General features: G+C 41.9%; 3 protein-coding genes across 9 annotated transcripts in view; 1 reads left to right on the top strand and 2 right to left on the bottom strand.

Moving 5' to 3' along the window:
* Positions 1-1,049: 1,049 nt before the first annotated feature.
* Positions 1,050-6,019, bottom strand: cbx1b (chromobox homolog 1b (HP1 beta homolog Drosophila)). Of its 2 annotated transcripts, none has more exons than XM_040134660.1 (6): positions 5,869-6,019; positions 4,509-4,590; positions 4,012-4,168; positions 3,641-3,794; positions 1,381-1,475; positions 1,050-1,223 (listed from the first exon to the last, which is right to left on the bottom strand). In XM_040134660.1, exons 2-6 carry the CDS (start codon positions 4,561-4,563, stop codon positions 1,082-1,084), a joined length of 603 nt encoding a protein of 200 aa, XP_039990594.1. In that variant the 5' UTR covers positions 4,564-4,590; positions 5,869-6,019; the 3' UTR covers positions 1,050-1,081. The 2 variants fall into 2 exon arrangements, with proteins under 2 accessions (XP_039990594.1, XP_039990593.1); XM_040134659.1 differs by having other exon boundaries at positions 5,884-5,990.
* Positions 6,020-8,158: 2,139 nt separating this feature from the next.
* Positions 8,159-21,437, top strand: snx11 (sorting nexin 11). 3 transcript variants are annotated; one of them, XR_005708085.1, is made up of 8 exons: positions 8,159-8,321; positions 9,796-9,835; positions 10,229-10,315; positions 12,309-12,409; positions 14,451-14,546; positions 14,682-14,906; positions 16,074-17,585; positions 21,173-21,437. XR_005708085.1 is itself a non-coding variant. In XM_040134657.1 (7 exons), exons 2-7 carry the CDS (start codon positions 9,812-9,814, stop codon positions 17,446-17,448), a joined length of 1,908 nt encoding a protein of 635 aa, XP_039990591.1. In that variant the 5' UTR covers positions 8,159-8,321; positions 9,796-9,811; the 3' UTR covers positions 17,449-21,100. The 3 variants fall into 3 exon arrangements, 2 of the variants coding, with proteins under 2 accessions (XP_039990591.1, XP_039990592.1); XM_040134657.1 differs by lacking the exon at positions 21,173-21,437 and having other exon boundaries at positions 16,074-21,100; XM_040134658.1 differs by lacking the exons at positions 8,159-8,321; positions 21,173-21,437 and adding an exon at positions 8,467-8,798 and having other exon boundaries at positions 16,074-21,100.
* Positions 21,438-21,621: 184 nt separating this feature from the next.
* The window catches only part of skap1 (src kinase associated phosphoprotein 1), a 31,884-nt gene continuing 27,663 nt past the window's right edge, over positions 21,622-25,842 (bottom strand). The window contains exons 12-13 of one of the 4 annotated variants that reach the window (XR_005708078.1): positions 22,097-22,379; positions 21,622-21,944 (exon numbers count right to left, since the gene is read on the bottom strand). Coding sequence is in view for 3 of the 4 variants with exons in the window: in XM_040134615.1 (XP_039990549.1) it covers positions 22,287-22,379 (93 nt within the window). In the remaining variant the exon portion in view is untranslated. Of the gene's footprint in view, positions 22,380-24,428; positions 25,124-25,842 lie in introns of those variants that run through there. The other 3 variants (XM_040134615.1, XM_040134614.1, XM_040134616.1) reach the window with 3 other exon arrangements.

Below are 25,842 nucleotides of genomic sequence, written 5' to 3'. Positions count from 1 at the left end.
CCTGTGACTCTTGTGTTCTAGATGTCATGAATGGTGTGTGTGTTATAGCAGACGGCTTTGAGGTTTAGCGTCAGTCCGTGTTTCAGATTTTGTGGGGCTCCGGGTTTTGATCTGCTACGTTATTCCGATAACCAAAAAAAAAAAAAAAGAAACCTGACGATGGATAATCAAAACTGGGTAATAGAGCTGCAACAATTAGTCGGTTAATCAATTAGTTTATTCACAGAAAATGAATCCGCGAGAGTTGTTTGAGTCGTTTCTCAGGCATGAAATACCAAACATTGGATTTGTACGGAATTTGCTGCTTTTCATTGTCACGTGTTAAGAGTAAATTTAATATTTTAGGTGGAACAAAACAGGACGTTTGATGGATTCTCGGCCACTGTGATGAGCGCTTTGCACGAAAATAAGCTAAAGAAAATAATCGTTAGTTGCAGCCCTGCCAGTAATAATCCTGTTATATTCAAAGAGACACCAGCGTGAAACAGCACAGTAACAAAAAGTGGTTTATTTTCCAAAACTGACAGGCAAGACATTATAATGAAAAACACTACAAAGATTACCAGTGACCAAATTAATCACTGAAAAGACTTCATAACCGTACACCAAACAAGTCCTAAGGAAACAGCTACGATGGACACAGTTCTGCCCTAAAAAGCACCAACGAACCGAGTTAGAAAATGGCACAGTAATGAAATAAAAACATCACCTCACTGATACAGAGTCATAGCAAGATGACCGAGCACTGGACCAAACGTTGCGTGAAAATGATACTGAAGTAGCCGGGCGACTCTTAAAACTGGAATGGATACTGAAAATTAACACTGTGTTTTACAGTTCAAATGGACAGGGTTTTGTCAAGCAAACCTGAAGCATATATACATTTAGATTATATCCAGATAAAAGTAGAATCAAAAGAGTGATACTACACCAAAAGACGAATGAGCCCAATGGTGTCTTGCTTGTCCCTGCCCCCGCCAACCCCCCACCCCCCCAAATCTCCTGTTGAAAGTACAACGAAATTCAAAACTACAGTTTCTTTTTTTTTGTTTTTGTTTTACCCCTGCCCCTCCGCCCTGTGTTAGTTTTTGTCGTCCTTTTTCTCGTCTTCGGTGGGATACGAGTGCCAAGTGAGTCTCTCTTCGTAGAACGAGATGACCACCTGCGGACACTTCACGTTGGCCTCCTTCGCCGGCACCAGGTCAGCTTCGTCAGAATTTTTCCTGTACAAGCCAAAAAAAAAAAAAAAAAAATCAACGGACTTGCTTTTGGCACACACACATGCTAAATGGCACATTTGACTCCCGAACAATTGGGGCAGTTATTCGGCCACTGATGTTCCAGTCTCAGCAGTCGCTGTGCTGTACTGTACACACAAACCATTTCATGAGGAACATGAGTTCTCCTGTGGAATCTGTGGCACCAATAATCCTTTCTGGATCCAGACCTCGAGCAAAGCCCCTTAGCTTCTCTGTCTGAGGATCAAAGAACAAAATACAGCTTTAATCAATCGCAAAAATAACATTTTTCCATATTCCTTCCTATATTTTTATGGCTGGGATCTGAATGTCAAACACGTTGAGGAATGCCACATTAGTGTGGGGCTTTGGGGAAAACTGCTGTAAAAACAGAAAATATAAAGGGACATATTTAACTTTGTCAATCAACATGGGTGTTCCAAGACTTCATGTTTGTGTGTGTGTAGCTGCCTGTAGAAATCTATCAGGGCAAAAATGTGGATCAACAAAAAAAAGGAATGTGTGTTAAAAAACTTTCCTTTTCGCATATGTTGAGGCCGAATCCAAATGTCCACCATTTGCAGACTGGGCACAGGCAGACTTCAGGCCTAAGAGCTTAAACTGAAATCTGCTTGTGTTTTACGTGTGTAGATTTCTCTATATGTGGTCAAAAAAGATGAAAATCTTTTCTTCATCAGTGTCAGGTTTTTTTTTTTTTTTTTAATAGTCTTTTAATGCATCTCTGTCATCGTTTTCCTTCGACGCATTTGTAAAACTGTAACTAATGTTTATTTTCATTATCAGTTAATATACTGATTATGTTCCCAATTCACCGGTTAACCGTTTCGTCAATAAAATGGTCAAAATTGTGAGAAATGCCTGTTACGATTTTTGTTTTGCCCAACAAACTGTCCAAAACCAAAAGCCATTCGGGTTATAATCATATAAGACAAAGTAAAACCTCAAATCTGAGAAGCTGGAAGCACTGAATGTTTTTCCTTTTAAAAAACAATTCATTCGTTGCAGAATAGTTCTCTGTCATGTTCCTAACAGACTAATCCTTTCAGCTCCACATATTTGTACAGTATTTTATGATTAAATATTGTTGTCTGGCGTTGGCGCCACATCTGTATTGAAATGAACTGTGTGTGATTCATTCAGTGATGTCTGGTGAAGTCTGGACCCCAAGTCGCTCGCCAGAGAAAGTCCACTTGAGCCCTCTTGTGGACTTGATGAACTGTGGATTTTGGACAGCCCTAGGCACTCGCAGCCTTTCCTGGACACGAGTCTGCCAGTGCGGGGAAGTCCGGACATTTGGATTCGGCTCGGGAGCTTCCCGTAAATTGGGAGCGTGACCACACAGAAGGCACCCGGCATGTGGAGGGAAGGGGGGAGTCCCTGCGAGGCACATCTGAAGTTGACACCTGAATTTCCAGATGGTTTCAGAAACCAGCACCCTGCCCTTGAGAAACTGTGATCGGAGCCCGTGATGTGGGAACTGCACGAGTGGTTTTCCATGTCAAAAAGCTGCTTACCTTCATGAGGTTTGAGGTTTGCCTGAACTACGATAAACAGCTGCCTCCTGCAACTCCTCATCTACCCAATCTCACTGCGGCCGGTTTGTGTTTTTTACCTTTCTCTCCTGGCAATATTTTCAACTGCTCTGCCCATAAAAACGACACCAGAGCGAAGCAAAGAAAAACTAAACAAAACTTAACAGTGCAACTTTTTATTAGACATGTTATCACATATTACACAGATTACTACCGATGAGGCTATTTGCTCAGGTTCATAGCGGGGGTCAAAACAGTAGACTACACAGACAGGTGTAAAACATAAACGCACGTCGGTGGAAGGCCGGTAGTCTTTGTGGTGTGTTCAGAGGCGACTTTTAACAGTTTAAAAGCGGCGAATGAGTGTCTTCGTCTGTGCTGGTTCTCTCAGGTTGGCAGACTAGGTGTGTCAGGGCCCGTGGTGCAATATGGCACCTGGCAGTACTCACATTGAACCCGTTATTCAGTATTTATTTAACTTAAAGCTCGGTGGTGTAAATCTAAAGACTGTTTGTCCCAATCAGTGCCAGAATGAAAACAGGCTGGAGAACTTGTAGCACAACATCTTCTCATAAATACTGTACTAACTCTTGACACGCTCCGATTCAGCGTCATTTGATAACACTAAATATGACACCACCCATTCCTTTTGCCATGATGTGAGTTGATACCGCCACTTTTTATTTTCGCGACACAATGTTTTTTAGGTGCGAGGGCAGCGAAGAACGCTGATGCTGCTCTCTGAGCAGAAGAACATGAACCCGATTCAACCCGTAGCTGTGCCAGAAAACGGATTAAAAAAAAACAAACATTCATGGACTCAAACAAAAACAAATAATTGGGACTTACATCATCTTTTTTCTTCTTTGATTTACTTTCGTCTCCTTCTGCATCTCCGGGCGCCTTTCTCTTTCCATCGTGCGCTGATTTTTGGGACTGCAGAAATTCTGCAATCAAATCTGGACAGTCCAAGTTATCTTCTGGCTCCCACGTGTTATCTTCACTGCAGATATTGGTGCATAAAAATACAGTATTTATACAGTAATAATTCAGTCACCTCTTAAATATGCTGGTATTTCATGCTTTTCTTTGTTCTAACTTTAATGCAATGTCCGATTTAGACGAAGGAATAAAGTGGATGACATGACATAAGTCAACCAGCCGCGAATGTATGAAAACACCTGTCAATACGTTGAGAACAAATCCCCAAATGCACTCACTCAGAGAAGCCTTTCCACTTGAGAAGGTACTCTACTCTCCCCTTCACCACCCGCCGATTCAGGACCTTTTCCACCACGTACTCTTCCTCCTCCTCCTCTTCCTCAGCCACATCGTCCGCCTTCTTGTCCTTCTTCTCGGCCGAGGTCATTTTATTCTCTGATGGGTCAGAAGCAGGTCACTTGTTACCCTCCCCGAAGACACCCACCTTCTAACGACTGCCGAGCCTTGAAACTGAAAACTCTCATTGCCTGCAGGTGTTAAGTTTCAGTGGCAGAGCTTAAGATGATCACAGGTGTTTAGGGACACGTGTTAGTCTGTCTGGTTCACAAATGAACAAAAGGCCTGGCTTGAAACAGTTCTGCTGAGTTCAGTTTCAAATGTTCACACACACGTGTACTACTCCATCCACTCCTTGACTCTTTGACACACACCTTCCCGCACAAGGACAAGTGATACAGAGAAAATTTATGTTAGGAAAATAAATGATATATAAAACCTTCTGTAACAGTGGGACCATCGTTAGGGGGTTCTGTAGTCAGGCTCATACTCATCAGGTAGACCTGGGGACCAGCAGGTTCCTGGTCAACGTCAAGATTGTTGCGTGATGGAATCAATGTGGTAGAGAGGAGAAAACAGCATTGGAGAATGGGATTTACAATGGTGACAATGTGAGGCCATGTAGAATACCAGCAATCCACGCGTGTTTCGTTTTGTGATATGTTACAGATATTTATCGCCCACTGCGTGTGCGCTGATTTCGTCTGGGGCTGGCGCTGACCACTGTTTTCATTATCGACTATTTCTTAGGATTAATCAATAAGTCTGTGAGATGTTTAAAAACAAACAAAACAAAAAAAACAATGTTGCATGATGGAGGCAAGCGGGAATCAAAGAAAAGCAGGGAGTCCCCTCAGCTGAGAGGCTGCGGTCGCAAAATATCTGACACCCTGTTTGCTTAAAAAAAAAAAAAAAAAAAAATGACAGAGAGGATTAATCAGTAAAATCACTGCCGATTGTTGTGCGGTTTATCGACTCACTGATCAATCGACTGATCGTTTCAGCTCTGATTTTCACTTATGGGTTTCTATTTTCAAAATACTGCCTGATCTGCATTACCTGAAGTTACCCATGTACCTTATGACATGTTATAAAGTCATAGGATTTCTTCTAGAGGGGTTTTTTTTTTTTTGGGGGGGGGGGTCAATTGTGTCTTAGCTGGAGTGCAAAAAACACGACCCTCGCCGATTTATATTATGCATCAACATCCACAAGACAATCTTGTGGATGGATGCCCCGGTATTTCCGTCGATAATGCAGCGGCGCCAGTGGAAGCTGTAAGGTGTTTACGGCCGTGCCAGTTACTGCCAGCCTCGACAACAGGAGGTTCGCAACACCTGGCGGCGGCTTGGCAGCATGTAAACGTTGAGTGTGGAAATGCAGGGCTAATAACAAAGCTGCTTTAAATCGCCGTGGTGTAGGAAAAAAAAACAAACAAACTCATGCATCCTCAATTTAAGAGGCTGGTTAGCAAAACGTTAGCAAGCAAAAAGGTAAAAAAAAAAAAAACCCCGCACGACAAAGCCTCGAAAGGACCCACAGTTTGCAGCTAGCTGGTGTCTCCTCCATATTGCTTTCTTGTTAGCAACTAATGTGACATACACTGGGATGTCTCTCGATTGCAATGATGTTTAGTGGACACGCTTGGTGTGAGACGTGTCTCCCGACTGAGCGCAAATGTGATTTTCACCGCCCACCCATTGAAAATATGCACATTAGGCTAGCTAACGTTAGACTCATGCACAATCAAACGAAACGACGCGTTTGGAGGGAGGAGGGGAGACAAAAATCAAACTCACCTTCCGGCGACTTACAATTTCACTGGTTTTAAAAGTTTCCGCCCGGACCGAAATTAAACAACACGACAGGCTTCGTCTCGCAGTTATACAGTAATAGCGCCGCTGTTTGTGTTGAAAATGTGTCGTTTCCGCTCCGTCGTCTGGTATGAGAGGGGGGGGCGGGGGGGGGTCCGCTGGTCCGTTGGAGCGCGGTGACCGCGCAGCTTCGCCGATTACAAACCGTACGGATTTACTCATCAGCGGAACCACAGCCGGCGGTACTGCGTGCGCGGGGCGTACAGATCTGTGATTGCACAGCGGCGGCAAACGGCGGACTGGATCAATGGAACGGCCTCGCTGCCTGGTAAATACGGTGGGTCAATACCGGCGATTAAACCGGTTTACTTTATTCACCCCCGCGGGAAATTGTGTTGTTAGCTTTGAATAAGCAACTAAGTGCATTAACTCAAGACTGTACTTAATTTTTTTTTAAAACTGATTTGTTAGTTTATTTCTTTTTATTACTCTAAGAAATAACGTTTATTTATAAACCTGTTTCGGTATTCAGACGCAGATGTCATATTTTCCCGTTAGTAAGGCCGTCACAGCGCGTCAACGACTCCTGAACATGAACGTGTGTTTTGCGTCGCACCGCGCGACCGGAGATGTGATTGGCTGGATGGAAGTTACCGCTGTTGACGCGGAAAAAAAAAACAAAAAAAACTGTGTAACGACCAGACAGGGCCAAATGATCAAAGTTACAGGGATACGAGGGCCCGACACGGAGTCGTACTCTCCGGGGGTTTGGTGAGAAAAGTGGGAGGCTGCTATAACTTTAAACTAAAGAATTTCAAATCGAAATTGGTGGATACAGATACCAGCAATGTACTGTATAGCCAGAAGAGACTGTCAGGGATGGATGAGGCTGCACCGAGGGGAGGACTAGGATGATGTGGATGTGGATTCGTGGCCAGAGGCAGAAGACGGGGTCGACCTCTTACACTGTTGTATTACTATATACCTGGCTATCCTATACAAGTATGCATAGGGAATATGTATGGTTTTGTATTGCGTTAGTAGAATTACTGAATTTCGTGCATTTCTGATTTATTTCTGTGACATTTACTGTAAGGTAGCACAATTTATACAGTAAAGAAATGCCTTTTTTTTGTTGTAATGGAATCTTGGTTTATACTGTAAATAAATAACAAATACTCCAAAGACAATAGAGTGATCCATCCTGTATTCCACCTGTTGTCACTGGGGTTTTTTTTTTATTTATTTTTTTAGGTCAGTTTGTTTTGAGTGACAAAGTTTTCTCCGTGGGAGACAAACGTCGTCAGTGTCCTGGTACCAGAGTTGATTTTGAAATATGGATGAATTGTTCTTTGTTTAAAAAAAAAAAAAAAAACTGTGATGAATATTACAATTTATGAAGGGATTTTTAGTCGATTATCGCAAATAAATAATATATAAAAATAAACGTAAATATAAGATAAAGATGTTTATACACAAACGGACCTGAAACTAGAACCATACTTTTAGCTCAGTCTTTGTACAGTGACGGGTTAAATGCTGTAGACTGGTAGTGAAAGTTTGTTCTGCATCGATATGGCAAAGGTGCTTCATTCAGATTGTACAGGCGAGTGTTGAGAACAACCACGAATCTGTGTACAGTGCAGTACACGCAGGTGTGTACAGGTATGCGTACGGGGAAGAGTGTAAGTGATGTAAGGTGTGTAGATAGAGGGGTGTGAGGTCTTGTGATACGACAGAAATCCCAAATAACCGAACAGGGGGTAAGTTATAATGACTGTAGCAGTGCAGGATGAAGAACCTGGACTCCCCGGAGTCATGACTCGAACTTTGAGTTCCCATCTGTCTCACAGTACGGATCCATTTTCGCCCCCCTGCCTCATGATTTTAACTTAGCATTTCAGAACTTTAACTTAGTTATGTCATAATTTTGATTAATTTTCTCATAATTTGACTTAATATATCATATTTTTAACCTATTACCTCAGACGTTTGACTACGTATATCATAACTTTAACTAGGTCTCTCATAATTTTTACTTATTATATCATAATTACATAATTATTTGCTAACGAACATTTATTTTTTTTGTGGCACGAATTTCTTACTTTGGGTGTATATGAACTACCATAGAAAATAATAAATGTCAGGCGATTTATATATTTATTATTCATATTATAATTAGTATCATTATTATTCATATTTTTGTCATTTAAAACCACGCCCCCCCGCGCACGCTCCCGGAAGCCGTTACGTGACGTCGTGACGTCGCAGCGCTGCTTGTGACTTGCGAAATGGAGCCTTGGGCAGGTCGGAACAACAAGCGTCCGTGTTTGTGGACTTTATTCTTGAATAAAACAAGAAACATCGACAGGCTGGACAACACCGACAGCGGCCGGCTGGATACCACCACAGCAGCTAGCACACACCTCATGAAAGTAAGTGGTTGTCGACGAGGATTAGCCTTTAGCTGACGTTTGCTTTAGCCCGACTGTGACACCAGACTTAACTCCTCTTTAAAAAGTCGTCGGGTCATATTACTTGTCAACCGCGTCTCTTAACCGGGGATTTAATTGGCACTTTATTTTTTGCGTCGCTCTCAGTTACTTAGTACAGCCCGAAGTGGCGGGACACTTCACGCCCCTCACCGGCTGTCAAACATTGCGTGTCTCCGACGGTCATTTCCACCGTTCGAAGGGGGTCGAGACACGCAGCCCACGGCGGGACAAAGTCCCAGCGCAGCAAGAGCACTCGGGGTCGGGTTCTGATGCAGGAAGAAGTGTTACAAGCGCGGACGGATTGTGAGACAGCGGGCCCCTGGGAAACCAAAAGTTAAAGGCCCCCACGCCCCCCTAAATAGGAGCAAGAAACCCAGTCTGAAAGAGAAGCAAAGTGACGCGAACATGCCCTTTGTGGTAACTTTTGTCTGTTTTTTTTTGTTTGTTCTTTGTCTCTGTGGTTGTATTATTATTTTTAATCTCTTTGTGGTCATTTTGCATCTCTTTGTAGCTCTTTGGTGTTTCCCTGTGGTCATTTACGTCTCTTGACAGCCGTTGTTTTTCTCTCTCCGGTTGTTGTGTGTCTCTTTCTGGTCCTTTTGATTGACTTTTCCGACCGGAAATGTCAGCGGTTTCCAACAGGAGCTCCCGCCTGTGTCCTCTCGGCCCATTCGGTAAACCCATCCGTGGTTGCACCTCTTATTACCAGTGGCTGGAGGGCAAGAAGGTGGTGAAAGTCAGTTCCAGGCTCTTAAATGGGAGGACTGGCTGTTTTCGCTGGTGTTGAATGTCTTTGGGGGGCTGTTGGTGAGACAAAAAAAGCAGTTTGAAGACATTTCTGACATTTCACAGTAAACAGTCAATCAATTAATTAAAAAAAAACCCCAAACAAACAGTCAACAGATCGCTTGTTGATGAAAACAACTGTTGGTTGCAGCCCTTATTGGCATATGCCAGTCCTCGCTAGTATTCCACTGCTGATTATTGGTATTGGTACCAATAGTTAACACGACGGCATGGTTTCACCAGGCTTATGACGGATGAGTTAGACTGACTGTTGGTTTTAAATGAATCTTGGTCTCACCAGCTGTACAGCACGTGGCTAATAAACAGCCCATGGAGAATTTTACAAAGCTATAGAGAGACTCCACAACCTGCTGTAAGACCAGGAGAGGCGAGTGCTCGTTACTCTCTGGAAAAGCTCCCAACAATCTGAGTAACTTCCCTCTTGCCGGGTGGTAAAGAGAAATGCCTGTGAGAGTGACACAGTTGGTTTTAGCTGCATTTCCAGCTTCTCTTTTAGAGGATGAGTCATCAACTCATGACAACACTATAAAAAATGTACACAATTTGAGCTCTTGACCCAGTTTATCGAAATCTCTCCTCATTGATTTCCTCTTTATTGTGCGTGCAGTGCTGTACTCGGTAGGATGGACAGGAATCACGAAGAAGATGTAAGTAACTTTTCTTTCTTTCTCTTTTTTTTTTTTTACCTTAGATCAGAAGATTCATTTCTTACATGAGTTCTGCTTTTGTTGAAACCTAAAAATAAATTAACACCTTTTTTTTTTTTTCTGTTTTAAACAAACTTCCACTTTATAAACGCCAAAGAACACTATCTCCATTGATGTGTTCAAAAGCATTTCAGGAATTTCATCTCTGTGTAGACGAGGCTCATATCGTGCCTGCACAGTAATAAAGATCTCAGTCTGTTAGTTTAACCATGATACAGTAGATCACACAGAAACTCATGATCACCAACACCACAGCAGTTTTTTTTAAATTTATTTTATTTTTTTATTTTTCATTTAAACTTCAGCAAATGTGACTTTGTTTCTGTCCCTCAGGAGTTTGTTGCCGTGCGGGTCCAAGATCCCCGCATTCAGAACGAAGGCTCTTGGAATTCATACGTGGACTATAAAATATTCCTACATGTGAGTATTGACACAAAATTCCAGTATAATAGCAAATGATTTGATGATGATGGTTTTTTTTAATGTGTTTTTATGGTGCTGCTACAACACGTGAGCTTTCCCTAGGACTAAAAAAGTACCTAAATATAAAAATAGATGAAAGATGTGTTATTGTTGAAAAATATCCTAGACTGCACTTTTGCTAGCCTTTGTGGTTGAAAGCTGGCGCACAGACAAACATGCCTTGCCCTAAAACAAGGCAATGTTATGATACTTAGAGGGAGTTTTCTGCCAGATAAGTATTACCGGTAGTTGTACACCAGTGTCGTAGTTTTTGCCCCTTATCTACAAACTTAGTTTTCTATTATGCCTATCTTAGACTACAATAGCAACTGTAAATAGCCTGGAACGTAACCTTTGGAAACCCCTGAGTTTGCAGCAGATAGATTCCTTACATTTTGTTTGGACAGGAGTTGATGTTGTCGTCTAGGCAGCGGGCTGTATTGAGGAATGCCGTGTCAGCAGTAAGGCCCCGTGCCCAGACGGATGCGTTGCGTGGGTGTTGACTCATGAAACTGTTAGACATCATTTGACCTCACATGATCTTGCAGCATTTTGCTTGCGGTCAATATGTTACTGCTTTGCATGAATAAATGTGAGCCGTAAATCTGCACAATGTCAGAGTTAGAATCCCAGAAAGTCCAAACAAGTGGCTTTTCTTGTTATTTCAGCTCATCTCAGCCCCACAAATGGCTCCCAGGAAAATACTTCACAGCTTTTATGGCCTGTCACTGTGCAGAAACTATAAACAATCTAAAACATTTTCCTCATCAAAAATGCCTTAGAAGGTATTAAAAAGTGTTACATTTAATTTACAAATGTCCTAAGTATTTTTTCTAGCCTGCCATACGCAGCAACATTAATTATGAAAGGTTTTTGTATGTGATTTTAGCAAAACCTGTCTGGAAAATCCCCAGTACTGTAGTTCCAGACCTCTGAATCAGTTAAATTAATTAGTAATTTTAATCGGTTAATGTAGCCATCCATTCATCCATCCTTTTTTTTTTTTTTTTTAATAATTAATTAATTATATTATTATGAATGATCATTATGTACTGCCAGGAAGTAATGACAAAAATTTGAAATAAATTTAAATTAATTTCATTTGGTATTTTATTTTTTTTCTAATCATTTCCTACTGGTTTTTAATCCACGGATTGTTATTTGTTTTGTCTGTAAAATGTCAGAAAATAGTGAAAAATGCCCGTTTATAATTTGCCACAGCCCAAGCTGACGTCCTCAAGTGTCTTGTTTTGTCCGACCAACAGTCCAAAATCAAAAGAGAGTCAGTTTACTGTCATATGTGACAAAGAAAAACATCAGATACTCACATTCGAGAAGCCGGAATTAGGAAATGTCTGACATTTTTGTTTAAAAATATTTCTTTTCCTTGACCTGCCTTCAAATTCTGTTTATTGTGACTTCAGGGCAATGGCTTGATTTAGACGGTGGAGGAGGCGCAATAAAGAAACCACGCTTCTCACGACTTTTATCCTCTAATGGAATTTGTTCGTCTGCTTTTAATGACGTGGGAAATGAACCAATGCAGCCAGTGCTGTAATTGATTATGGCCTGTCAGGAGGTGGCTTGTTTGAGTGGACTCTGTCACACGTCACAGGAACCAACGGCATGTGAAAGCGCTTTAGTTCTGCCATGCCATCAGCGCAGCAACAGCTGAAACAGCTGAAGCATGAGTCATTCTAGTCACAACATAAGTCAGAAAACTGGCACAGGTCATTGTAAAGTAATTGAAGTCAACTGTAAAAATAAAGGATAAGGCTGGTTTTATGTTATAATTTTCTTATGGTCAGTAAATCCTGTGAAAAGACAAAAACAGAAATATGTCAGTCGGCCTCTTAATATTTTCCAGCTCCCCCTACTTTGTGGGTCTCAAGCCTGTTGGCCCCTACTGCATAAGTAAATGTACACAAATCGTGTATTTTGTCCTTCCCAGACCAACAGTAAAGCCTTCACAGCCAAGACGTCCTGCGTGCGTCGGCGCTACAGTGAGTTCGTCTGGCTCAAGAAGAAGCTGCAGAAGAACGCTGGTTTGGTGTAAGTAGTTGTGAAGAGTGAGCAGATAGTCCTGCTCTTGTATTCTCTCTTTCCAAAGAAGACAGTAGAGAGCGTAATCTTTTTTTTTTTTTTTTATATTAACAATGGATCAAATTAATGTGTGTATGTCAGTGACAGGCAAAAAGAGGCGCGTGGGCCAATTCTGACCCTCCCAACACAACCATTCGGCCCTCTAATGAAAATCAAGCCCTGCTTTTCGTACTTTTTTAAAACCTTTACACTATTTTCACTAAACAGCCCAGACAACAATGTAAACACAGGGCTTGTTGAAATCCCAGTAAATGTGAGCTTATGCAACATCTAATCTTCCCCCAGCATGAAGAGAGGCACACTATTTGAACAGTCCAATAAACTTAGAGGATAAATCACAAAGGTACATTATATAATTTGGTCCATCTGACCATGACAGATTTGTGTCGACAACAGTACTTTCATTCAGCTATAGACGAATGATCAATTAAATCTCCGGTGTCATAGTGCAACACAAAACACGTGTTCATGTCTATTGATTAACATAACCTGCTGGAACTCAATGATCAATTATCACTTACTGATAGGAATTATGACATCTGTCCATAGATACTCAAAGTTTTATAAATACATATTCATAAATTTCACATTTTCTTAAATGAATAAAAAGAAATAAACTAACGAAACTTGGTAAAAAACATATTGGAATGTGCCCCCCCCCCGTAGTGAGGACTTTCCTTTTGTTTATTACATTCCACGGAGAGATAAGGGGGCTTTGCCAAACGGCCCTCTCAACTCACTTCGTGGACTCCGCTAAAGGACAAGGTGGGTTGAATAAACTTTATCAGAAGACTCCCCGGACTTTCCAGAGTACTTTCTCACCTCCCACAATAAAAGTAGCAGGATTAACATTGAACAGAAGAAGGAAATACCCTTCCTCAACCTGAAAAGGTCAGATGTTTTCATCTGGCAATGAAATGAATGCCAGGACGTGAACTCTTTTTACAACCTTTTGGGGTTAGCGAGGCTGTGAATTTCACGAGGAGGACAAGACGAGTGCTCGTGGAACCGAGTCAAAGTCCTTATTCGACAAACTGACATATGGTTGGCAAAGAATTAATTAACCTGAATATAGCTCTCCAACTATTCAGAAATCCAGTTAATATTACTCACCAAATGTTGTTATGGAAATTAGTAAAAAAAAAAAATCCCATATTTGTGTGATGTTAAATGACTGAGTTATAAAATGTCAAATTGAATGCCTTGTTTACCGTGTGGCCACACTGCCATCTAGTGACCGTGGACAGGTACGCCTCTGCAGCCCTCGTGTAGTCTCCCATTTATGTCTCTGTAACTATGGTGACTTGGAGTATATAGACTAGACTGTAGGACCTTATTATATCGTTAATCAAATGAGTTGTTGTTTAACTCTGCTCCATCTATTAGCAGTGTTGAAAATCGTCCTGATAGTGAACTAGTCCTCTACCATTCTGAGTGATTCCTGGATGTGTTGCACTGATTGTTGTTCCAGCTGTATGCTTTCCTTAATGTTATATGTAATATTAATGTAATGTAATCGGCCAAATACACTGTTAAATACAGTTTATGTTTAGAATCGCTGTCGATTGACCATAGTGATGAGGGGCGAAGAGTGTGATTTTTTTATTTTATTTATTTATTTATTTTTATTTATTTTTGCATAAAACCTCAATTAAATTAGCAGCAAGCAGCCAAAAAGATCAGTTAATACTTCTTCAAAGCTGTCTTGGTCGATGAAGTACTTAGAAAATGATGCACCTTGTAAATGATCTCATACCAGTTAAAAAAAAAAAAAAACTAAAAAAAAAAAACACTAATTTTGTTCCCCGAGCTTCCACTGGGTCATTCTTGTGACGTTACCTATATCGTAAGAGAACATATTGTTGGGTGCAGATTTGGCTGCAGGACTTTCCAAAGTTTTCTTTAACCTCTGTACGACATTTATTGGAGCAACTAAGCTGTAATCTACAAACGGAGAATGAAGCCTTCTTGCTTGTTGTCATCCCTCTAGGCCAGTCCCAGACCTTCCAGGAAAATCCTTCTTCTCCTTCAGCAATGAGGACTTTCTGGAGAGGAGGAGGAAAGGACTTCAGGCTTTCTTGGACAAGTCAGTTCTTTATCTTATCCTTCTTCTTTAAAAAAAAAAAAAAAAACCCTCACCATTTGATCTGCTGTAAAAGTTACAGATACGCTATGTGTCTGATAACTATAATTTTTTTTTTAAATATCTTTGTCCTGACAGAGTGGTGAACACGACGGTATGCCTGTCCGACAGCCAGCTCCACCTCTTCCTGCAGACCCAGCTGCCAGTCGGTCACATCCAGGACTGCGTCCAGGGCCACACTCCCTACTCTGTGACCGACGCCATCCTCACCTACGCCTCGTCCAACTGGGGCTTGGCTCAGGCTCAGGAGGACGATTCCATCAAGGAGCCAAGTTTGACCGTTTCTTACGAGTCCATGGAGAGGTACGGGGGAGGGATCTAAACCACTGACATATAGCTAATTATGTAGAAATAACCTTTTACCTTTGCATCATCCCTTACTGTCTAAATTCAGGTTTATTTAAGCTGATTTGTGTAGGAACTTTCATACTACCGTTGCAGTGAGGGATCTAAATTATTCTGCATGTTTGGCTGTTGATTCTCAAGGATCCGATGTTACTACCAACCCCTTTCACATTAGAGAGTCATTAGATTCAATGTTAATCTAAAAACACTGCTTAATACAGGGATGAATGATATATTCTGAGCCATTAGCAAATGAATTACAGCTTCAAATTAAAGGTTTCGAATAGTTAGACGTTTTGGGAGACAAGCTCGTTCACTTTCTCGCTGAGAGTTAGATGAGAAGATCAATACCACTCTCGTATCTGTACGCTGAAGCTACAGTCAGCGGCCGGTTGGCTTAGCTTAGCACTAAAGACTGGAAACCGGGGGAAACGGCTAGCCTGACTCAGCACAAACGTAACAAACTCTGCCTGCCAGCACCTGCTTGGCCAAGTAATCGTCCTGTACGTAATCCCCCGGTAAAACCACAGCTTGACGACTTCAGTTTCCCTACAGATTAAACAAACGAGATATAATGTGTTAATTGAGCTTTATGCCGTGTTTATGTGATATCAGAGTTATTGTTAATGACAAGTTTCTGACTTGTAAATAGTGTTGATGTCGATTTTTCACATTGTATATCCGCCTTGGGGCTTAGTAATACTATTATATATAGTAATTGTAGTGGTATATTGCAAGTGAAGTATTTTTTACCCTCACACAACCTCCTCTGTAATTTGATGATGTGAACACTCACCAGTCTTTAACGTGGGAATCTTTCCCATCTCTGCCATCCATCCCACATGATGTGAAGGTGGCATTAGAGGCGCTGGAAGGTGGATTTTGTTACCACTGGACAGAGCCAGGCTACCTCTATCCACCTGTTTCCAGTCTTTATGCTAAGCTAAGCTAACCAGCTGCTGGCTGTGGCTTCATATTCGGCACCCAGACATGAGAGACATGCTATCCATCTTCTCATCTAAATCTCGGCCTGACAGTGAATAAAGAAATTTCCCCAAAATGTCAAACCAGTCATTTTAAGGGACTGGTTTTAATGGTTAAATCTTTTTCTCTCCCACTCCACAGCCCAGCTCCTCATCAACCGTGCCTACAAGCTAAAGAGACTTTCAGCCCTCAGCTTCTCTCATGTGGAGACTCTGACCCTCTAGCAGGTTTACTGGAGCTCTGCGGTAAGGACACGGCTGAGTTACAACACAAGGAGAAATCCTCAATAAAGGTCGCTCAGAGGAACAACCATCTAGAGGCTGTTGTTGAGTGTGACTGTGGCCCGACAGAGGCAACCTTTTTTCTGGGTGACAACCAGGATGACCCCGAGAGCCTCGGCCTTGCAGAACCGACTCAGCAGAGGAGCTGTCAGATACAGACACCAGTGGAGGTGCACTCGCCCATGGGGACCGGCTTTGAGGAGAACTGTGGGGAGAATAGTGTGTTTGAGGAGGAGCGTAGAGAGAAAGAGGGAGTGCAAAACATTATTACATTAGATAAAGAAGCAAAGGTTGTTCACCATTCAGAAATGGAGGTGAAGGCTGATCAGTTGGACAGTCCTGGGGAGGCAAATATAGAAAAGGTCACCTGTGAGCCAGAGAAATGCATGAATTCTGTAGCCATAATAGATTTGAAGGACAATGACTCTGAGGAACAGGTTATAGAAAGAGATGGTAGTTCTGAGGAGGACGTTCTGGAAGTCGTCTGCTCTGAGAAGCAGGTTTTAGAAAACCACATCATATCCGAGGTTAATGGTCTCGAACACGATGACAGGACCGAGGGTCCCGTTTCAGATGCCGGCTGTCGGGAGGAGTTAATTAAGTCAGACGGGCAAGGAGAGCCAGACAGCGAAAAAAGTTGTGAATCTGGAAGGAAAGAGGAGACATCACTTCAGTCAGAAACCCATGCAGAAAGTGACAATGTGAACAGTGTCCCAGAGGTGGAAAGTGGTGACACCGTTCCACAAATGGACCAAAAGCAAGTTGAACAAGAAGTGGATTTGGCTGGGACCAAAGATGAGAGCGATGAGGACAGCCGCTCACTGCCATCCTCCAATGAGAGCATTGTCAAGGTCAGCGACGAGGAAAGCATTTGTGACGAGACCGAGGACCCGATCCAGGCTGCGAACGGCTACATGAAAGCTTCTCCCGCGGAGGTCTCTCGCTGGTTAGAAGTGGAAGCCTCCAGCAGGAACATTTTAGACCTACAGATGAATGGATTCCCCGTGGAAAAACAGGACATTTCTCCCCCGGAGGATGAGGACCTGCAATATATGACATCTCTGGACCTTAACTCAACTGTAGCTGGTTTAGATTTGACTGAAAGTGGCGACTTCAGCATCTTGGAGACCAGCAGCGCGCCCGGAGTAGCTGATGGTAAATGTACGGAGCAGGAAACCCTGTCCTCGCTGTCTTTGGACGCCTCGGAGGACACTCACGAGGTGCAGGTGCGTTAGTTGAACAGCTGCAACGACACCTAGAGTCCACGAGACCACACAGCCCGTATGAGGACTGCTGAGCTAGAACAATGGATGGTGGGAGTTGTCCTCTGCCAAAGACGCATTCAATCACACGCTGATAAACAACATACCTAGTGAGTGTTGTGTTCTGCTACAAATAATGTGTACGTTATATACCGTCTTCACAGCGTGGATGATCCAGTGATAGTGTCAAACAAGGACAGAAGCATTCTATATTTAAGATACCAGTCAGTCATGTTGTAGGCATAACTTGTTTTCAAATAGTGTATATCTAATTTTAAAATGTATATTTTCATTTACACTCAGGTACACTGAACACTTGCTTTTCTCCTCTGCTGTGCACAATGATTGGCTTTTTTGGGAACAGCAGAGGGTGCCCAAGTTCACAAAACGATACATGCATCTTAGTTGGATTAATGAAAATCTGGTTTCCTGACCACGTCTAAAGAACTAGAGGTTTTATTCCCGTGTAAACAGATACAGAGTCATTTTATTTTGCAGGGTTCTCAGATAATGAAACATTTGAGGGACAACTCACGACAGAGACATGTACACTTGAATTAAAGGGATAGGTCCACATTTTGTGTTTTAACAACTTGTACAGTCTGTGATTAAGAGTCACTCGTCGACTCTCAGTTGATCGACAGAAAATTAATCTGCAACCACTCTGATGATCGGATAATTGTTTTACTCATTTTTAAGCAAAAATGCTGGTGCTGCCAGCTTCCCAAATGCGAGGATCCGATGCTTTTCTTTTTCATACACGATAATGAATTGATTATCTCCGGATTTTGGACCGTTGGTCTGACACGAAAAGGCATCTGACGATGTCACCTTGGCCCGTGGGAAATTATGGGAGGAATTTTTCACTATTTTCTGACATTTTATTGACAAAATAAACAGAAATTTCGGTTGCTGTAATCGTTCCTGCCGTCCATATTGACCATCGCGAGATGCCTTCCTAATGGGGTTCACTTGGAAGCGATAGCGGACAAATGCCTTACGAAGTTCAGCTTCAGCTAACATGAGGCTCCTGTGGTCGTGAGTTGGACAAATCCTGTGGGTATCTTGCAAAGTTACAGTCTATTTAACACCAGTTTCACTCCAGACAGTGTTTCCCTGTAGAGCACCAGTGAAGGCACAGTCGGAAAACGAGGGAATTCAGTGCTTAAAAAGACTAACTTTGATAAACACCCACTCGATTTGTCAAACAAGGACTGGAGATTTTGTCCTCCATCACTTAGATTGAAATCACTTACTGCTCTCGGGCCAGTATGAACAGGAGGAAGGATTATTGTTTAAGGACAGAGAATCACGCACAGCTTCACTTGATGTGAATCCCATGAAAATCTCTACAAAATTTAAGTCAACAATTGTCCTGCTGAATCCTAAGATGTAAGTTCAAGTTCTGCTGCTCAAACAATCCTGTCATCGGCACGTTTCGATGTTCATGCCTGCTTATGATGCAGTGTATAATTGATCGCTGATTTGTCACCAACCCAGGGCGGCTTGCTTCGTCTGCTGACAAAAGATATCAGAGATCAACATTAAACCGGTTTGGTAACGTTTGGACGGAGGCTAAGCTAACGTGTAGTGACCTCACCTCTTAGCGCACACTGCTCTGATCATGTTTTTTTATACGCAGCGCGGTTAAAGGATAGGTTCAGAGTTTCTCAAGTCTGTCTAAAAACAATAGTCGGGTGTCTGTATGAACACTGGGCCACGTGTCGCTCGCTGAAATCATTCCTCCTGCTCAAACTCTCCGAACAAATTAGTCTGAGACTATTTTGAGATTTCAGCGGTCAGATTACGTGGATAGTTTCTAAAGTTACAGCCTTTTTAGGATGAAATTCCCCTCTTTGTGTTACTGTCCTTCCACTGCAACAGTTAAACACCGTCTGTGGAAACACGGAGGGAATTTCGTACTAAAAAGACCGTAATCTTTGTTACCTCATATTAACGTGATATAAACTCTGGAATATATTTTTGCACAGAACGAGGAACTGTGGGTTTTGTCACTTACACTGGAAGCGCTTTAGAAAGGGATTACTTAAATATGCCGTTATGAACGGGAGGAACCATTACAGCAAGCAAAAGCTGTTTTAATGTTCAAACTGCCAGCTGACTGGTGTTTACAAGCAGACTTGGAAAATTGCGGAACTGTCCTTTGACGGACCAGTGTGTAGGATTTAGGGGGAATCTATTGGCAGAAATGGAATATAATATTAAGATTTACGTTCTCATTAGCGTATAATCCCCGGAAACCAAGAATCGTTGTGTTTTTGTCCTCTTCCACGGAGCCCGCCAAGTCGCACCGCCATGTTTCTACGGTAGCCCAGAAGGGATAAACCAAACGCTGGCTCTAGAGAGGGCCTCTCAGTTTTTTTTACATTACTCGAAGGCCACCGTAGTTTGTCCTACACGCTTGAAAAGGGAGGGGAGAGGGGAGGGGCATTCAGTTGGTTCATTCATCTGATTACACACCGGTCCTTTAACAGACACCGTGCCTAAGGAAAAACGTTTCAGCCCAACAAAGCAAGAATGAATATTTGGTCATGTTTTCAATCTTTGATTTCATAAACAAATTCTCGGAACAAAAATTTTTAGTGTGGCTACAATAAAAGCAAGCGCTGACCCTAATTTAAACCTAACAAATTGTCTCAAAATAAAATTATAACAAATGGGAACCACTCTGCACTAGACATCGACACCTTTCCATTATTGTCATCTTGATAATAATAGGTGATCTTGTAATTTCTATCTAACATTTTCAATTCTTTCTTCTTCTTCTTTTTTTTTTTTGGAAGCATTAAAACTCCCTAAAGGAGAAATGGATGAACCACACCTTTACAGTGACACCATGGTTTATGAACACTAATCTTTATCTGTGAACTGTGAATTTCTTTTTTTAATTTATTTATTTCATGTCAGGAGCTATGTACATTAATTTTTACAACACTGCCTGCCTCTTTTCTAACTAACTGCAGTTGAAGTGAGGTCAGTATAATTAGTTTTAAACTAAAGCCCACATTCAGAAGAGTATGCTTGTGGTATTTTAAGATCCGGGAGTGTTATTTCCACCTAGTCTGAAGCTTGTGTAAGATGGCTGCAGTTGGACCTCGACATGGCTCCCACACACTACTGCTGCCCGTGATTCTGATTCGTCTTGTTGCTTTTAAAAAGGGACCCACAGTTTATTGCGCCGTTTCACATAGAAATGAGCCTTTACATGTTTTTGTGGCAAAGCTAGCGATATTGAATTGTTATTTTTAACCGTTGATGATCAGTGTTTCCATCATAACTGACTGTAGAATTTCAATAATCCTCAACTGTCATGGGATGTGTTGTTGTAGTTCGCTTGCACAGTTCTGGGTTTGGCTTTCTCTCTGCATTGTAAATGACTACTTGGGGTTTTTTTGTTTTGTTTTTGTTTTTTTCACATTTGAGTTGCTTTAAAACCTTTGTTTTTTAAAACAATGTTCAGAGACAAATGCCCCTGCTTCTAAGGAAGCCTCTATTTTATAACATGGATCTACAAGGGCAATGATAACAACCTGAGTGATGTGTCCATGTAAACAAACAAACTATAATCTAATTTTAATGTCAAATAAATAGTTTTTCTTGTTTACCGTGTTACAGGTGACTGTTTGTTTATTTCTGTATTTTTTTCTGATGCTGAAACATCTGTCTTATCCAACAGATCTCCTGGTTTTAATACCAGCTATTGGAGAAATCCTGCCACCTAGTGTGTGAAAATGAAACAGCGACTTTAACGACCACACACTGGATTTCAACAGAAAAAGGAGACACAAGCATTGTGATTTAAAAAAATATATTTATGTCAGTGATGAAACAACGTATAGACTAACAGGAAATCATTTACAATTCACTAACAATCTACATATCGCTCATTTTAACCAGTGAATCGATAAATGTATCAGTCCACAATGATTATTCAGTTTGTACCGGGGCTGCAACTAACAGTTATTTTTATTATCAAATCTTCTGCTTAATTTCTCCGGTTATCTGGTCAATTGTTCAGTCCCTAAAATGCTAAAAAAAAAAAAAAAAAAAAAATTAGAGGAAAATGCTCATTAAAAGTTTTAACAGTCCAAAAGCCAAATATATTCAATTTATAATCATATAAAACCTCAAATTTGAGAAGCTGCAACCAGAGAATGTTTTAGTTTTTTTCCTAAAAAAACAAATGATGTATAACTATCAAAATTGTTGTCGCGTCACTTTCTGTCGACCGACTGATTAATCGACCGCTTCGTCTCCAGTTTGCGCACCGATATCGAAGGCAGGACCATTCACAAATGGGTTATAATGTACATAAATAAGTGCTACTGCAGCAGATTTATATGATGTATTTTACAGTCTTGTGAGAAAGAATAATTTTCAAATTACAAAAGATTATCTGACAGGGCTGTCTGTGAAATTCATGGCCAGATTTATGAGCAGCAGCAGCTCTGTAGACGAAAAAAAAAAAGAAACACACTATCAGAGAAACAGGCATTAATAATTCAGTATTCATTTTAAGCTGCGCCTATTACGGAATCATTTTCTTAAATACGACAACTGACACTGTAATCATGCTTTTGTTGCACATATTTACTCTCACCCATTTCAGCGTTCAGATTGCTTTATGCAGTACTTCTTCTAGCCAGCAGATGCCATAAATGGCAGGTCAACGTCTGAATATACCTCAATGGCAATCTGGATGAGTACCAGGGGGACCGTTTCTGTGTATTAGGCCACAGTAATGGTCCATAATGCTGATGATAAGAGAGTACTTCTGTACCTGCTGGTGCTCAGAGGATGTAAGCAGGGTGCAGGAAATCCTTGGGGACGATACCCACGGTGCCGTTCAGCTCGCCGACCCACCAGCCGTAAATGTTGTACTCCTGCACCCAAAACGAACAAATTAAGCACGGTAAGTCCTCGAGGGGGCAGAGAACAAGTAAACGAAGCAGGATCAAGCACCCATCTCACATTTTTATTTGATTTCAATGTAAGGTTTATCTCATATTATTAACACAGGAACAACCATTCGAATGATTTGAACTGCAATTATATTTGGCTCCTGTTCTTTTCAGTGGCTACTAAAATCATAAAATTAAAAATGCCCTTGTACTGTAGAAACTCAACTCTAGCAGAGGAAAACCAGCAAAGTCAAGATCCCACCAACAAAACAGCCATGTGCGATATTCTGATAGGCACTGGGGCGCATTAACCAGGAGGGTTTTCATTCAAAAATGGGGAAAACACAACGATTGAGACAGTGAGTGTCTAAACTAAAACTGATTTTTGTAGCTGCTGAAAAGCCATAAAGACCGCCTGCCTTTTTTTTCCCAGACTAATTGTTACAAAACTTTTGTACTGTGATTAAAGGAAACAGAAACAGGATCTGAGTTTTCCATGTATGAAATAAAATCGAGCCGGTATTGATTTATAAAGCCCAGCGTCACAATTCACATATTTGCCTCAAGGAGCTTTACAATCTGCCACCCTCTATTGTTAGACCCTCCATTCGGATAAATAAAAACACCTCAAAAAGCCCCTTTAAGGAGGGAAAGAAATGGAAGTGTGTATAGTAAACAGTGCTATTAACATTAGATTAAATTCACTGTAACTCAAGACGGTGACTGAAAACATAAAACCTCAAAAAGGTAAACAAATTCTTGTTCTGAGACAGTTCTATCTGTTTGGCATCAACATAAATAAATACCTTTAGGCTTTTTTGACAGCTGCTAAAACACACTAAGCAGTTTCAGGAAATCAGTTTGTATTTCCTGCAGTGTCTGATAGACGTTTTACAGACCGAACAATTAGGGTTCAAAATAAATAAAACATCAAATGTATCTTGATGCATTACGTTTCAATTTATTTAATCGGATAATAAAGATAAAATTAAGGTTCTTCCTTGTGGGTGAAACATGACCACTTACCTGCTGTTTACAACACTATAAAAGTCCTTGTTTTGAATGGCTGAATAAATAGGAGGAAACAGTTTGTCCTACAAGAGGATGGTGAAAATATAATTTCAACCCACTGAGCTGCCGTTAAAATAAATGTCACTCTTTTTATTGTGAGATTTAAATAGTTGCCTGAATCAGATAGGTTGCTTTTTACAATTTACATTTGTGTATTTATACTTTTTGGAAGTATCAAAATTAATTAGATCAAATAGGGATTTTATGTTGCATTTAATAATCATTGAGAGAATCAAAATAAAATCCATGTTAGATTAATTTTTTATACACTCCTGATACACAATGAAATGGTTACTCAGTTAATACTCAGTTAAATAATCAGGACAGTAATTGGAAGTGAATATATTCAGTGGTTACGGTCCATAAAGACAGAGAACAACATATTTTCCACAGCTGCGCTGGATCTGAAAACTAATTTTTGCACATTTAAGCCCTCTCACATGAGACTGAAATAACGGATCCTCTCATTCATTCTTATATCTGTGCTCTGAAAGTGCCTAAAAACATTTTAGGAACTTGAGTCACATCAACCACCACATGATCGTCTGATCACGGCAGTTGGCCTCTAACTAGATCTGTGCTAGATCAATATTTGGCCAGAGACCAGAGGGGCGTTAAAGCCCAGCAGAGGAGCCGAGGAGGCACCAGCCGGCCTTCATTTTCCCCCGTCCTGATGGAACGGGGACCCGGGCGACTCATCTCTCCTCTCGTCTCCGGCAGATTGAGAATGGCTGCCTGAACAGTTTATCTCCGCGCCGAGGAGTGGACGAAACACTCAACTACACACATACCTGTACCGAACGTCCGTGCACATGCACATGTAAGCAGACACATAAATAAAAGTTTGGTGTTTGCCGACGATGTCTTGTGTGTATCAGATTGGAATCAGACTTGGCTTCTTGTTTTTAAAAAAAAACACACACACACACAGACTCTGACATGATGAATGGCATTTTGTCAACAGTTCAGACGATCATCCCAACACGACACCTCTCTCCAGCCAGAGGAATGAGGCCTGTAACTAATGAGCGGTGTTTGGACAGCGAGGGATGGACCGCTTAGAAAGTGATAAACCACGAGACTCGAGTGCTGTTACAGCACAAACAGGTAGCCACAATAAATAGATTGTCCATCCAGGCCTCATCGTTTTGACTCTGACTGGGATTCTCCAGTATGCTTGGCTCTCCGACAAAGTCTGACTGACGATTCAGTGTGCGTTTGGGCTCAGCACACAGGGGAAGGTTAAGACCGAAATGGTCCTTTTATGCTCCCCATAAGACTGCAGAGGGAAAAGCCCGGTTGTGCAAAGCTGGCTCTGGTTCCCGTTCGCGAGGATCTGAACAGAGGAGGAGGAGAGGGGAGACAGACGGATGGGGGAGGCATCGGAGAGAGGGAGCGAAACAGTTTTTCTCTCCCTTGGGGGCGTCACAGCACTATTCCACCAACCGTACTGACAGAGAGTTTTATTTATCTCCGCGGCCCATCTGTGCAGTCGGTCTCAAATTCTCCCTGAGAAAGGTCTTTTGGATTATCAGTGCCGCCATTTTAATACAACTGCTACATCACAGAGTGGGTGCCAATGGCGGTGGAAGTCTGTCAGGCGTGCAGAGTCCATCTTCTTCATACTTGAAATGGGTTCATCCAGAGTACACCTGCTGTAATAGGGACATTCCAAGAGGCGTGGAGAGTAAATTATTCAAATGACAAAAACTATGCTAACTCCTCAATGTCCTCTTCCTTCTGTTTGTTTTCCTCTTCCCTGTCTTTAGGTTGATTTGTTTTTGTGGGACTTTGCATGTGAAGCTTTGAAATGCTCTGGTTGGGGCAAAGAACAGGCATATTTTGGCTCATTTTGGCTCTGTGATTGATTGGACAAGTTGTTAAGTGTTCATCTGAAATGGACGATGTTCCCCCCAAGATGCTCTGGGGTGTGCCTGAGCAGCTGAGTTCTGGGAAGTGTCTGGTTTTATCCCATTATCAAGATGGACCAGGATACACTGCGTGAATGCGAAAGGTGACACGTATCAGAGCCTGTGTTTGCTGCAACCTGGATGCAGATCAAATCGACTCTGTGTGGGAGCAGAGGGAGGCAAGGGGGGGGGGGCAAACAGCGCCGTGTTGTGGCGGCTGCCGCGCGTTGACTCGTTAACCTCCCGGTGACTCCTCCGCCGAGAGAGCGGGGAATGAGTGTGAGGCGGTGCTGGCGCTGAGAGCAGGTTGCCATGACAACACCTGCAGTGTACCGGCGCGATCGTTTATTTACCACTCAGGGGGCTGGCTAATGGTGGCATTCTGATGGGCCCATCGCTCATGTTCCCGACCAGAGGACGGATTGACAACTACCCGAGCCTGAAGCGGGGAGAAGGTGAGTCGA

This window comes from Xiphias gladius, chromosome 9 (assembly GCF_016859285.1).
Source record: "Xiphias gladius isolate SHS-SW01 ecotype Sanya breed wild chromosome 9, ASM1685928v1, whole genome shotgun sequence".
Classification (NCBI taxonomy): Eukaryota; Metazoa; Chordata; class Actinopteri; order Istiophoriformes; family Xiphiidae; genus Xiphias; species Xiphias gladius.
This window is presented reverse-complemented; position numbering and strand designations above follow the sequence as displayed.